The 15,681-nt window shown below is 42.4% G+C and overlaps 1 protein-coding gene across 1 annotated transcript in view; it reads right to left on the reverse strand.

The window, feature by feature from the left end:
* bsnb (bassoon (presynaptic cytomatrix protein) b) overlaps positions 1-15,351 on the reverse strand; it is a gene marked incomplete at its 5' end in the record, with an annotated part of 61,318 nt that extends 45,967 nt beyond the window's left edge. The window contains 2 exons of the mRNA XM_084542960.1: positions 6,758-7,148; positions 15,173-15,351. Coding sequence (XP_084399086.1) covers positions 6,758-7,148; positions 15,173-15,351 — 570 coding nt within the window. The remainder of the gene's footprint in view (positions 1-6,757; positions 7,149-15,172) is intronic.
* Positions 15,352-15,681: the final 330 nt, after the last annotated feature.

Below are 15,681 nucleotides of genomic sequence, written 5' to 3' on the forward strand. Positions count from 1 at the left end.
TCACCATGTTGCACAAACGTCCCTCCAGCCTAACTGTGATCAAGAAGCCAGGGAGAAAAGTGGACTTAACACCCTCATGTGATTTCATTTTTATTTTATTTTTTCCCCACACACTGACAAAATATGACGATGATGATTTCTGGCCTTTCTTGCTTGAGAGAACAGCTCAAATGACTATAATGAGATGGGACTTTAAATGCTGTGAGTTATGGGGTAATAATTAAACCAGTGTCCCAGATTTAGTTTCTGGCACTCCTCACTGCAAAATATTTTGGTATATGCAAAATTCAGCAAGTAGTGTCTCAGCTGGATTCCTGACCCAGTTCCCACTGTATGTCCATTTAAAGTCCCAGGCTACTATCGAAGCCCAGACACTGGCCTCTTCTGTGCACTATGGTTAATCAAAAAAAAATATTCAAGTCTCACATATTTCATGAAAGAATTTGCACCAAACAGAACAGGAGATGGTTATGATTCGTTATGAAGTCTGACCGCTCAGGTATTATCAAGATTTAGACGATGTAACCTTTCAATCTAAACTTTCTCTATATTGCTATATAATGCCTTGTGATGAAGCAAGATTGAAATGTATGGCTTATTTTCTCCCCCTAAGTAATTAAACAGCTCATTATCCTGCAAATCCTTTCATGGCTGGTAGCTGGGCTCGCAAACAAACTTATCACATCAGACTCCAGAGTAGATTTCTTTCATTCGATTCATTTAGCATCTCTGCGCTGAAGAAAATGAATCACCCAGAAAGAGACACTGACGAGAAAGCGTCCGTTTTGTGGAAAAAGAGTAATTTAGAAAATAAATAAAGGAGAGGCGAAGAAGAAAACACTTTCACTGAATAGAAGTCACATCTACTCAGTTACAGTATATGACCTTGAATAAACTGAAGACTTCCTACAACCCTTGAGAAGCTGCACCGAACTCGTATTTCCACATAGTCAGCAGTTCATATTTTACTAGGGATAAAATCTCATGAAATGATGACATCCTACATTAAATTTCTACATTAGATTTTTCACAGATCGCCCGTGTCGCAGAGAGATCCACATAAAAGCCTCATTGTCTTCCTCTTTGCCTGATCAACATGCCGGGGAATCTCTGATGTTAAATATCTGAATTAATTCGAGGGGATCAGGAACCACGCGCTGGCTCCCTCAAGGTATAATGGACTTATCCCTCGCCGATATGATCGCTTCACTTTAGCTTGCATTTAAGTAATTTGTTTATCGTCTAGCTGTTATTTGTCCTTCACACAAGAAAGATCAGACCACGAATAACGTTGGATTCTGACTGCAGTCGCTTGATAAAACCGCGTGAACGCCGGAACAGCTGTAGGAGCTCTGGGTTTGCGGCACACAGTGCACTTTGGAACTGTTTAGAAGCTATCCCCAGTTAAAGATCAAAACCTAAGATCAATACCTTACCTGACAAGTAAAAAATATAACAGAATGTTACTTATGACATTATGGACAGCTTGTTTTTGCAGGTTGGTGCAGTTGCAGCTTGAGAAAATCCATTTCAGGCTTAAGATTAGAAGCTGGGCAGCACTAATATCAGTTAAAACAGTACGGTCTCTTGCAGGTATTTTTAAGATAAGTGTGCGTCCCACATGTGTGCGTGTGCAGTTTTTTTGTAGAAGGATGGTGCAGAAGCATCCTTTCACTGACTCATACTAGCTCTTAGTCACCACTAAATATAAATTATTTCTTAACAAAAGGCTGGTGGTGGAAAACTATTTCTGGACTACACCACAAACTCTAAATGTATCTATTAAACACAAAGTGATTCACACTTTTAATAATCAGGGACAGTGGACCAGTCTGTTAATTCATCATACACATATGAAGCTGTTTATGACAAAAAGTTCCCTATTGACACAACCAGCAGATATAGAACAATATAAAGTTTCTTTACCAGTCATTGTCTAGACATCCAAAAAAAACCTAAGTCTAATATAGCCTCTGCTCTTAGCTCTATTTTGGTTTCTGTCTAGTTGGTTGTAGCTGGATTCAGTAGTTATCAGGATATCTGGTAACATGCCATTTGGATTACGTCATGGGGCATGTTTCAACCATAGACTGTTTAGGTTTCAACCATACAGAGAAATCCGATAGTCCCACAACCAATCACAGTCATTTTGGTGTAAACTAATTCAACTCTAAGGTGCTCAGATGACATGTATGACTACGTCGCTGCTTTTCTTCTGTCCTTCCCCTCATAAAGCTCGCGGAAACTATTTGATTGGCTCGGCAGAACTCATGAATTCTGAACTGAGTGAGTCCAGACCAAAGATCCCCCTACTAAAATATTATGGACAGGGGAACTTCAGGCTGGCTTTCAGGATAGTCTCCATCAGCTGGGTGTTTTAAACTACTTATGCAAAAATTCCCCATTAACACAACCAGCAGATATGGAACAATATAAGGATTATTTAGCAGCCATTGTCTAGACACCCAGAAAAACTAATATTCTAATACTCACCCTGCTTTTAGCTATATTTTGGTCTCCGTCTAGCTGATTGTACCCAGATTCAGTTCTGATCAGAATATGAGTCCGGTTTTGAATTTCATTAAGGGCCAGATTTCAGCTCATAGAGAGGAAAAATAACTCATGCATGCAATTCGATAGCCCCACAACCAATCAGAGTCATTTTGCTGTAAACAAATTCAACTCAAAGGTGCTCAGATGACACGTATGACTACGTCGCTGCTTTTCTTTTGAAATCACAAAAATCCCCCACTAAAATTTTGTGGACAGGAGAACTTCGGGCTGGCTTTCAGGATAGTTTCCATCAGCTCCTTATGAGTCTTTTTAGCTACGCTATACTCACCAGCTAAACTATAACATCGTTTACTAGTTAATGCTGGACGTTAACAGTGGGTTCAACCTACTGCATCTGGAAACAAAGCGAATGAAGCAAAACCTTAAAGTTGCTGGGCATTTAACCAAAATAATAGAGTAGGGAACTGCAAATGTAGATTCTAAATGTATGTATTTGTCAAGACGAGTGACCTCTTTATGATAGTCATATAGTCAGTCATTAGTGCAAAATATTAACAAACATTAACAACAAATACTCCAAAGTTTGTATACTACAAATAAGTATCTGTACTAATGTGGTCTATGTAAACTGTAATATGCTGTTTTCTGGAGTCCAAATCGACATTGTCGTCTTCGGTTTGGTTGCTAAATCCGTCTAGTGCATCCGCCGACTGCGGCCACCTACCTGGTATATTTTGAACAGGGAGGAGGAGATATACAGAGACGCTCTGTGTGGGAGCTTCTGTTAAAACTGTTCCTCAGCTCGTGGGATTGTAGGTTAAAAAAGAGAAAAGCGCCTTCAAGACAGTCTTCAAACAAAGGCATTAAAAAGTCATAATTTCGTGAGTTGCTCAAAGAATGCTTAAGATCCACCTCCAGAGTGTTCTGGCAATACGAACGCACCTACAAAAGTGTCCTAGAATTACTTTTCGATTTGTTTCTACATTTTTTATGTGTTTTTTTTTTTTCCAGGAGCTGGAAAATGAATACAGAGTCGTGTAGTGTTAATATGAACACTCTGGCTATTATGGTTCATTTATGATGATGCTTTTCACTTTCGTTCTGCCTCCTGCTGCTACCACACAGCTTTTTAACACATCTCTCTCCCCACTCTTTCTTTTAGCTGTGGCTTCTTAGGACCGGGCCATCGCTGCAGACAGAAGGAGGGTAGGGTCTATAAATAGAAATTGGACCAATTATAAAGCAGATGTTCCCCTGTATGATGGTGGGAGAACACTGTCGGGGGAGAGTGTCTGTGGTATTTTCACTATCTCTCTGCGCTCCTGTTCTCCGTTGTTTGAAGTCTGCCTCGTTCCTCCGACTGTCTGGCTTTCTCTCTTTCATCACAACGTTTTTAATCGAACGCGCTCTTTTTCCAGAACTAGTTTTCAAACGCCGTGCAGTATTTTATATTTATTTATCGTTTATTTATATTTTTGGCGTCCTCTAACGCCGTGAGACAATCACATGCACATGCAAAGTCACGTGTACGGTTGCTCGCTCGTCTCAGTTCTCACAATACATCTCTAAATAAAACTCTCTGCTTGACTGACAGCTCTGTAACAGACTGTGGCATATGACTTCCATTAGTTGCGTACGGTTTACATCTAAATAGCGCTCCCGTCACCAGGTTGTTTAACACAGCTCTGACTTGAGTCCCGGAAAAGCTCTTGGAAAAACACGGATACCTGAATACTGCTCTAATTTCCAAATTTGTTGATTTATATTTGACCATTTTAGTGTTTGTAATGATTAACCCTAAACTAAAAGACCCAAACATGGATTCAATCTCATTTATGAAAGCTTTAATCTGTAACATTGTTCTGTAATTTGAGAGGAAATCCTCTTCATTAACAGATGTTGTTAATTTTATACTTTATACTACAATCTGGGACTCCTCGATCAGTGTATGTAAACTATTTGTAACCTCTTAAAGAGCAAGTTGTGATCCCTGACTAAGCTTCTGGTGTCATCAAGAGACAAATCCTGGAACTACAGTAACAGAGAGACTTTTTTTTTCTTTTTATAAGAAAATGCCACATGGGATTTTTCTCTTTGAATACCGAATGCACAAATTAATATTATAATCCTAGAAAGACTCATCTTTAATATATAAATAATAATCAGGCAAACTTTAACTACGATTTGCAATCCCTACTCTTGTTTTTAACATTTCATAGACAAATATTTGATCAAAAGATCACCGATATCTGCGTCTGCTTAGGGGGGAACCTTTCACTTCGGCTTCATGGCTATCTTTGCTCTCGGCCAGTCAACACATCGCTGCGATCGGAATTCCAGTCATCGTCATCTTCAGCGTTATCGTGGCCTCGATCGGCAACAGCGCGGCCGTCATCAATTTCGAGTGATAAGGGTGTTTTTAGATATGCTGCAGTGAGACAGAAGCCCAATCCATGCTAAGTAGGTTAGGGGGGTAAATCTTCAGGTCTCCAGAGGCTGAGCGTTTTCGCTGCGAGACTCTCTCCCTGTCAGCCTCTGACAAGCTCACCAAGGCTGAGCTGAAAAGTACCCACCTCCGCTGTTCTCTTTGCTGCCACGCTCTCCTTCACTCCCTGCCATGATCTATTCTCTACTGTCTGTCTCCACTTCAGTCCACGCATTTCTCTTTTGTTCGCCCATTTCCCACGGCGGCCCTTTTCCCCAACTTTTGCGGCCTAACCTTTTTTCCACACACAAATACGCACCCGTGCACGTATGCACTTGAACTTGTACATTTACTTACAGGCACACATTTATACTTCAACAGCTAAACATTTACTCCGTACGTGTTGCCATTTCTTTAGCCTACAGTTGCTCTGATAGCCCGCAGGCCAGCTTAACTGACATTGCATCTTGGCTGCAGTTTGCAACATGACTCACTGGAGTTGATGTAAAAACTTTGTGACAGATGACACAGCCGTACTTGACTCACAGTAACAGTGAAGCATAGCTTAATTCAAATTAGGCAAGTGATTTATTTTAGGATGAAGGCAATAGGCTTTCTCAGCTACCTGTTAGCAGTGATGAGTGTTTAGATGCGTATGAATGATTGTGAATGATGGGTAAATGTGTTGTGCAGCTTTCAGCGGTGTTATAAAAAGCTCTGGACATGACTTTGATGCTCACTTGTTAGTGTCAGAACAGACTGATTTATATATATAATTCATATAAAATACATGCTATGCACAGTTACTATGTAACATCAGCAGGAAAAGAACGAACAATTTGTTGTAGACGAGGGCTCCTGATTTATTATGGCTAATAGGAAGTGACTAATATCGCTGTGCACCTCAGCAAAGAAGTGTCTGATAACCAGGCCTTTGCAGATGAAAGATCGTGAGCCCACAAGATTATTAAACACTTCATCAATCAGTGCAAACCATGGCTAGAATTGGAAGTTCAGAGCCTGCAGCTAATTCACATCTTGAGTCCCGTTCAGCCGGTGCAGCCTGTGAGCCAGCCACAGCCAGCTTGATAACAGTAGTCATCGCCAACGTCGCTCACGGGACGAATTAAACCAAAATGGAGCACCTGAATCGCCCGCTTTCATCAAAATCAAACAGCTAACACTGCAAAATCCTGATTATATGCTGTTAAGATAATGAAATGTATGTATATTATTTAAAAAAGTCTGTAGAGGGTTTGCAAAGATGTCATTTAATCTTTCTATGGATGCTCCGAATTGAGCGAAACAGCTGAAAGGAATGACTATCTTGTAACGATTAAGGATGTCAGTATCAAGAGCAACCTATAAGATGTACCAGACATGCACAATGACTCATATATGTATATGTACCTTCACACGTCCACACAGGGGAAATAATCTTTAACTAAAGAAAGCCTGAAGGTACGAAGGTACGCCTGGTCTTATTTGAAAGGATATCTCACATGTCGGTGCACAGGTTTGATAAATATTGATTAATGCTGTCTGGTTAGCCATCATTAAACAGTCCCTCATTTGCTCCTATTCTCTTTAGCCTCCTGGCAGTCTGTAATGCCTGAATTCACTCCCAATCTGTTTTTGCAGTCGATTACACAGCGTTTTTTGTTGTTGTTGTTTTTAGCTGTGCAAAAGGACAGAATGGTATCAGCATAGCACACTGGTTGCGTAAACTACTACAGAACAGAAATATAAATATATAATTAAAAAAAACAATCCTGCACTGGAATTATCACTGACTCTGAGTGAAGCAGCAGTGCCTACCTCTGTTAGGTGGGGGTTGGGGTTGAAGCCACACTGGTTGCACACCATGAGGCGACACTGTGTGCAGGTGTTGAAGTTCGGCTTGTCGTCCCCAGTGCCCATCAGGTCGGTGGTTTTGCAGACGGGACACAGTTTGCTGCTGGGCATGGGTGCAATTTGAGGCACAGAGTAAGGAGAGGTGGGGACGCTGCCTCGGTCTGGGGACACAGAAGGGGACCTCCCAGCCCTGCTGCTACCCACATCCACCTGCAGACTCTTCCTGGATACATGACCGTGGCCCTGCTCGCCTTGAGGGGCAGCGTGCTGAGGAGTGTCATGGGAGGCCAACCTGTCACCTGTCCCATGGCCGCTCTGGACTGCTGATTTAGGTCCTGGGTCTGATGGAGGTGGTCTGGCGCAGAGAGGAAAGAAAACACAGAACGAGGTGGCCGTTAGACCTGGGTTAGGAGGCGAAATTCACAGAAAGACAATCAGTCATGACACACTGTATTTTTTTGACCCCTGTAAATGACAAGGCGCCAACTGGGCCGGGAAATGCTTAATGTCACAAGACAGAGATCTTGAAGGTGCAGCAAGACCATAGGATCCAGAGTTACAGTTTCAGACTCAACACTGGGACAACTTTTTTTTTTATGCGGTTTCATTCATCATTTTTATACCTTCGAATGTTTATCTCTTTTATTTCTTATTTCAGTTTCTTTTCCCCTTTCCCAGCATAGCTTTAGGGACAGCCTTGATCAGTATGCCCACGTGTGAAAGAAACATATCATTTGTACGTGTGACGAATTAAGTCTTCGTGCCCCATCAAATAAGCACACATCGGAATTATTCCTTGGCCCTTTAATTTTCACTGACGTCATCACAAACTTTCCAAGACACACTATTTGATTTTAAGAAAAAAAACTCACTGCGCTCGAGGGTGGAAAAAACATATTACATTTTTAATTTAAGGGAAATTGATTCGCTTTTACGCAGTATTTCCATCTTAATTTTTCTGTGTCAACCTGCAATATCATTCACAGTAAATCATCACCACAGCAGCCTGTTGGGGTGATTGAAGGAAAGACTACGGGGGCTGTTTGACAGCGGCACGGCAAATAAGGGAAGCGGAAAACAAAATGATGATGAATGATGAATATACGCACAGGGACTTCGTTTAGAAGTGTAGTTTGTTATTAAATCAGAGTACTTTGAAGAGTTCTCAACTTTATAGCATCGCACTACAGATATCATAAAAGAAAACCTATATATTTCATACATGTTGGCATATATTTTCATTTACTTTCTTTTCTTTTCTTACTTAGGTTTATATAGCAGTCATTTCTGCCTTAAGTTAAACAAGTAGCAGCACTTCTTCTTGAGAGGTGCAGTTTGGAACGATTCAGCCTTGAGATGCATTAAGATCCACATTCCATTAAAATACTGCATTGTGGTTGATGGTATGAAGGCAGACCACTCGAATCACTGGCTAACGCAGAGCTGAATGTTGGCTACTTTATATAGCCTCCACCGGTTTCTGTGAACTGCTCCTCGTGGCTTGTTTTCACTCGTTTCTGTTTCTGGCCTCACTAATGTGTCTGGGGGTGGAACAAAGGTGGTGTATCTGTATCGTAAACATTTTGGCTTCCTCGCTCTTTCCGGCCTTGAGGCATCAGTGCCAATAGTTTGAAGAGAACGTAGGATTTCCGCTGTCATAACGTTTTAGACCTTGTTTTGTCAAGGCCGTCATCTTCAAAGACGGCCTCGGCAGTGGCCCCCTCATCCACAGCCAGGGAGGAAAGAAGGAATTAAAATGGAGCATGTTAGCATTTAAGCTCCACGGCGTTCAAACCAGTGAGCCTATCGGGAAAAATCTGCACTTTTCAAAGTGAACTGATGTATTTTCAAGTCAACACAATCGTATACAGCCTATGGCAGGGATTGTGTCGACCAGTCGACTTTACTGCTGTACCGCAGGGCTTAAAGCAGGAAGTCGAGTAGTCGCCGATCACGTGACAATAACAACACGGACGCCTCCGAGAAGACAGGTGAGGAGTCCAGTGGATCATTGCAGCAAACTAGCAGCAGTTAATTGAGTTTGTGGAAATACTTCACTTAAGATGAATCCCATTCTGCCGTGACATGCAGAATATGTAAGTCAGTCCTGAAATACAACAAAAGTACTACTACAATGCACACTCATCTGAAAAGGCATCCGCAAACGCTAGCAGAGGATCGGTCCAAATCCTTTCAATTAACAGCTTCACCTGCAGTAACAGAGAGACGGAGGCTGCAAATCAACAATTTGATGGCGAATTTCATTGTCCAATTGTCCTTCGGAGATATACCGCATTTATTTTTTTATCCCGGCTACATTATCCTATGTTACAAGATGCTGTGAAGCAAGTATTAAATGCTACTGACGGTGCTGATTTATTCAGGCTAAACACATCTGCAGCGCACAATATTGATAAGCTCACGTGTTTATGTGCAGTTCTGTTGTGTTCTATTAGTTGACATTGTTGCTGTGGCTGTGGAGCATGTTTTTTTTTTGCCAAGCGAGAGCCGCATATTAGATGGTGATGGTTTATGGGTGACGTGGGCTACGGCGGACAGTAGTTTGTGTTCAAGCTTGAATTGCCTTGCAGAAAAGCCTCCATTGCTTCTTTTGTGTGAAACACTAAAATATGTATTCAGGCCAAAAACACAGATTTCACTGTTGGAAAGCATTCCAGTGTGGTCTTATGTGTGACAACTAGTCGATGTCGACTCGGCTTTCACCACATATTCAGAAAAATCAGAAGTCGTTCAACCCCTAGTCTATGGCTGACCGCTACTCTGTCTGAACTGGACATTTGGAGAAATTGCTGAAGCATCTAACCACCAATGAACTGCATGGCCTGGCTCTAAACTCAAATCTTAAACACCCAGTGTCCTCATAAGATAGAAGGTAGTTCCAGATAATAATTATCACTTAAATAGGAAAGATACAAAGCGGAGTCTCTTGTGATTCATGCAAAGCTTCGGGCATGGCTTAATGAGAGTCAAAAAAGAAAAGAAAAAGGAGTTTAAACTGGAAGACACCTTTTCAAAAGATGCTTTTAGAGATACTCATCCATCTGCAGATGGGAGTCCACTGAGAACAACTTGTGGCTTTGTGTCTAAAGTGCTACAAATTGGTTGCCTTATCACAAAGTGGATAGTGAGGCATTTAAACGCTGCCAATCTTTTGTAATGAGAGCTCCCAGTGAAACTTCTGCTATCGTAAAGGGGCCATAAGACGGTCAATAATACATGCAATGATCCCAGAGCTAGCGCTGAAAAAGTCAACACACACATCACGCTAATTAACACCGCAACTGCAGCACAGTGTGAATCTTGGAGGAACAGTTCGACATCTTTGAAATATGCGTACAGGCGCTTAGATGGATGATAAAACTTATAGCACTCACATATTTGATCAGCAATACAGGGCACCAGAAAGCAGCCAGTTAGCTTATCTCAGCACAAAGAACAAAATCTAGTGTTTTCACACAGTAGAGTTTGGAAATTTAATGGACCCAGACTGAGAAATAGCACTGCTAAGAGCCCCACCTCCCACGGCTGCTAAATTGAAAAGGTAATTTCTACGCTTTAGTATAAATGTAATGTTTTACATCTCGATCCCTTGAGCTGCATTTGTTTCCTTTAGACAAATCCCTGTTTCCTCTGTTTTCATGCTATAGCCTTACATTTACTGAACAGATATGCGAGTGGAATCATTATTCTCATGCATGTAGTCCATGTTCTCTAGTTGTATGCCAAAGAACATGCAGTGGGCAGCAATGACAAGAAGACATCGTTAGCACTGTCAGGCTAATGAGTGGGAATCAACTAGACACGGCAATCATTCTCAGTAGCAGGCCATGAAGAGTGTATCCAACCAAAGTAAGTGTGTTGTTTGTGCAGAAATAGATATATTATAGATTCGGTCATACAACACAATCCCATTTTAAATATCCAACATTATAAGGGCCGCTGGTGCGTGAAAGCATCAGAGCTTTTTGAAAGAAATCTAGCGTTCAAGTCCATTTTCAATTTGAATACAGAATAACGAGAGCTTATTTCAGTAGCATCTCTGCGAACAAATGTACTCCCCGCATCCTCCGAGCAGTTTTTCAACCAGACCACGCGTCAACTGGTATTCTGCATGCAAAAGTCAAAGTGCAACAACAATAAGAAACAATGCAATTAAAAAGTAAACTGTCACTTTGCATGAAACGTATACATTTCACTGATGAGACCTCACACTGACATCTGGTTTGTCAGATATGTCCCCAGGTATAAGATCATCTAAGAGATGTGTGCTCAATTTTAGCCCGATACAGTATCAGTATCCTTATAATAGACATGCTATATGTTTCCCCATTGATTTATGCCTCCGTCCACTGGAAATGAAACAGGGTAGCTGAGGCTTCTGAGTGAAACGCTATCTCCTGCCTCCCATTCAGAAATATTTAAAGGTCAAAGCAGATATGTATGGGACGGATTAGACAGGTTCAAATGCACCATTTGTTTTAAAGCGACCCGAATGCATATTAAAGGCATCAGGAAGGCATTGTGAAGTATAAATCCGCCACGAACCGTCCTCTCAACAGAATAGCATCAACCACTGGCAAGGTCTGGAAATGTCAGAAAGAAAAATGTGAAGAGGTTGTGTTTGCTCCCCAGGAGGAAATACTTTTCACTCTGATGCAATGCAGTAGCTGCTGGACGCTTTGGTTTCTAAACAAGAGGTTTTCCGTGTTGAAGTTCATCACAAGGGGTTAAAGGGGAACAAGGCGGGAGGACATAAGTCAGTCCCAATTATTTCTCATGTAATCTCGTATTTCTCTATGTCATTCGCTATCAGAAACAGCTGCACACTATGTGCTCCATTCCCACAAAATGAAAAGAAATCCCGCAGACGCATTTAACGTCATTATTTTCTCAATTAGCCAGTCCTGTGATAGAGGCAGTCACAAATAGACCCAAATCAAGGCGGTTAGAAAGAGCACTAAACTAATTGTTCCAGTGTCTGGTGGAGGTGGGTATCTGTGTTATAGGCCACAGTACTTCTCATTTCCATTACTCGCAGGTCTTTGATTGTTCTGCATCAGACAAGCTTGGCTAATCCTCAAAAACTAACTGATGAACAGACGTGGATGAGGGAAAGCTCGCTGTAGAGACGATGCATTCTCCAGGATGCTGGTCAAATGTAAATGCAGCGTCCGTGTTTCTAAAACTTTTCTTTGCGTTTAATTTCAAATCACGGCCGGTCCTTAAAAGCAACAACCACCACACACACCGTGAGCTACAGTTGTTTATGTGGGTCAATGTCCAATCCAACGTGCGCACCTGGGACTGAACCGGGCCCAGTGTGTATGCTGCCAACCTATTGTGACAAGTGGGAGTTGATTGAAGTCCAGTTCCAGGCGCTGCTTGATCGCAGCACAGTATCTTCGAGATGAACCATCCTCAGTATGTGCGTATTTATGTGGGTTCAGTCAGCTTCTCGAAGAATAACATAAAAGCCAGTTTGCAGCATATTTACAGCTGAAAGTGGCAAGTAAAAATCCTCATAACAATAAAAACATGCATTGCGCTCAGAGGCCCGTGTACCTTAGACATTATTTTTTAATTTAATGCTAGGATATCAAAGACTTTCATTTAAAAATAAAAACACGTATCAAATGTGACTATCAATAGTGACTAATATGAACATATCTGCATTACTAGTCTGTGGTGATACTTTCAGCAAATAAAAGTATTTATGCAGATGTAATCTCTATTACTATGTGAATGCAGAAAAGCTAAATCTTCATCAGATGGTAGCCGATGCTGCTGCTAAGTCAAACAAAACAGCTGCAGTTTCGCATTAAAATGCTTAAACTTAAGCAATAAAACTGCCTCCTTTGTTTCTCCCCTCCAGGATCCAGTGACCTGTAGTATTAGACCACATCTGCTATTATCACCACAGGTGTCACCGTATCAGCCAGGACTAAGATCTCTGAGGCTGCCTCTTTAAGAAAAACATTATCAATACAGTGACTTTCCCTTGTAGGCAGAAGTCAAAGGTGTCATAAATAATAATAAAACATATGCATAATTTGTGTGAGTTATGACAACCATTTGGTATACATAGGCTACATAGCGTACAGTGCTTTCATTGCTGCAGGTAAATTAATTATGAGGACATACTGTCAGAGCACTAGTGCTTGAGTGGATCCATTATTTCTGTGGGGTTTATGAACTGTAGCTTTGTTTTGGTTTGAAAAGAAAGTGGCACATGTCGAACAGAATCAAATACCGCTCCGCATTTTATAGCATACGCCATTACATGACGGAGAAAGTGCAGTTCTGCACTAATTTACTTGTCAGGAAACAACGGGGACGACAATTTAGCAGCAGAACACTGAGCACGTTGTTGTAAACAGGACACACTGGCGCTTGTGTCAGAATGCCTTTCAGCTCGTCGTCAGGTTGGGATGACTGCGCACTTAGTCAAAGCTGTTATGATAAGAAAAACAACTAGTGTGGTGTTTTGTGATGCAGAAGGGCGGGGTGGCTCCCTAAGAGTCCTACACAAGGGCTCAGATTTAGCTCTCTGACTGCAATGAATTAAATATAATATGCTCTAAAATAGAGCAAAAAAGTCTTACACAGAACTTACTTTTGAATTAAGTTAAATATTGCATATTATACCTCTACACATGCTGCAACCCATCTTAATTAAGAGGAACGTCTCCACTCTACAGACTCCCAGCCAGCCACAGTCTCATTGTTTCTTAAACTCCCACAAGTTCTTTGTAAAAGAATATGTTGGACTGATCATAGAGGCACGAATCTGAAGAAGGCCACTGAAATAAGCCATATGATATACGCTCTCTCCCTCCCTGCCTATTTCTCACCACGCCTCCCTCTCCCAGCCTCTTAGCTCACTCAGTCTCTCACCACTCGCCATCACTTTATGAGATACCTTAGGGTGGATACCAGAGAGAAATCAAGATATAAAAGAATCATGAGGTTACAAGAGAGCTATGAGCCTTTAAACCTGCCCCGCGGTGAATATACAGGATGAACAGTGAGTGCTTTTCCAAATAGAAACACGGACCGGTCTGGACATTATTAAAAGTATATGGCAGTCTTATTGCAGAACACGCCCACAGCAGAGCCCGTGCACCGTTGCAGCCTAAAATCACTGCGTAATAAAACATATCGTAGTCTAGTTTTTGGCCTTGGATGAAGGTTTGTAGCACGAAAGAAAATCTACGCCAGGCCTAAATGCGAGTACTGCGAGCAGGTGTGGCGAATCCGAGATGCAGCTGTGTCTGTGTGTGTGGGTATTGAGGTCTACAACTGTTGAACTGTGTAATTAAGTCAATATCAGATCTTGTTGGAAGGGTAATCCCTCCCACACACCCACACAGAAAACCTGCAGGCTGCTACATGTGGTCACGCTGATGATTTGGGCTGTTTTTTTTTTTTTTATTTATTTTATCAGCCTGCACTGTGTTAATATAAGCCAACAATGGGGTTTGTAAATATGCAACTACCCATGTGAAGGGAGTATTGTAATCCAAGGCTACCATAGTGTCTGGATTTCTTGTAGTAGGATGCAACGTCACTTTTCTGTGCAGCTGTCAGTGGTGAAAAACCATTTTTCACCGGCTACATATCGATTTGAGATCTGATGACTGAGACAGCTAAGGAGAATGACATAGATGGTAGCACTGTCATCCTGCACAACGTTGTCATCAGGGTGCAGACCTCTCCTCGCCAGGAGGGAGGTGATTTCTCAGAATGACTGCTTTTACTAGAATTCATGTTCGGGGCATGTTCAGGAAATCAACCTGTAATGCAAACCTCCAAGATCCAGCGCACTTCGCATCATTTACATTTCTAATTTATTTATCACCTGAAGCTATGAGGGCATTAATATCTCTGAGATCCATTACCAAGTGTTCATATTTACTTGGCGCTGCCTCACTATGAAGGGAGGTGGGGGGAAATGTCGCTCTTTCATTCATGATAGTTACTGATGCTTCGGGACAAGACACCGTGAAAACGGGCGTAGAAATTCCTACTGAGACGCCTGAACGCTGTATTTACGTTATTATCGATTCTACATGGAAAGCGCTGCATATTAAATTTGACTTCGACTCAGGCTGGCGTTGACTAAAAGGGTGTCGCTGCCAGAAAAAGCAAAAATGGGTCTGAGAAGGGGTGGTGGATTGTGTTGACAGGGATATAGAAATAAATAATTAAGCGCCCATTCAAGTCTATCTACACGCAGTCGGTTGATCCTATATCTACGCTGCACGTCGTACTAATGTACGGTACACACCACGCTGCCGTGTAGCCTCCCTGATTTCTCTCCACTGTTTGGCGGAGAAGCGTCCTAGCTATCGCGGCTACCTGTTAATCCCCGGCCCGGGTCCAGCCCCACTTCCTCCGGCTGGCGCTCCGTTGCTCGGCTTGATGAGCTGTCCAGAGTCCGGTGGTGCTGAAATGGAAGCCGGAGCCCCTGCTGCAGGGACGGCGGGGCCGGCCTGTCCCGCCTGTCCCTCCCCCTCCATGCTGGCCTCGTTCCCCATCGCCTCGGGATAGGTCTCGACGGAGAGAAACGATGTTGTAGATGGTTCTACAGCTGTGCTAGAAACTCGGATAAAACTCAGCGCTGCTCCCCTTCCGCCATCATCACCTACAATTCAGCATCCCGCACGGAGCACGCGCACTGAAGGAGAGGGCGAGGGAGCGCGCTGACGCAATGGGTGGTGACTTGTGTGTTGCTCGTACGTGCGCGTTCACGGCGCTCAGTTATCTCAAGCCTCAAGTGTCACCACGCAAATACCCCCCGAGCCCTTTACGGCGCATGTCCGAAAACCACTGAGACCGCCCTTATTCAATTGATGTCTCTCCCTTTG

The sequence above is a fragment of the Chelon labrosus genome, assembly GCF_963514085.1.
Source record: "Chelon labrosus genome assembly, chromosome: 4".
NCBI lineage: Eukaryota > Metazoa > Chordata > Actinopteri > Mugiliformes > Mugilidae > Chelon > Chelon labrosus.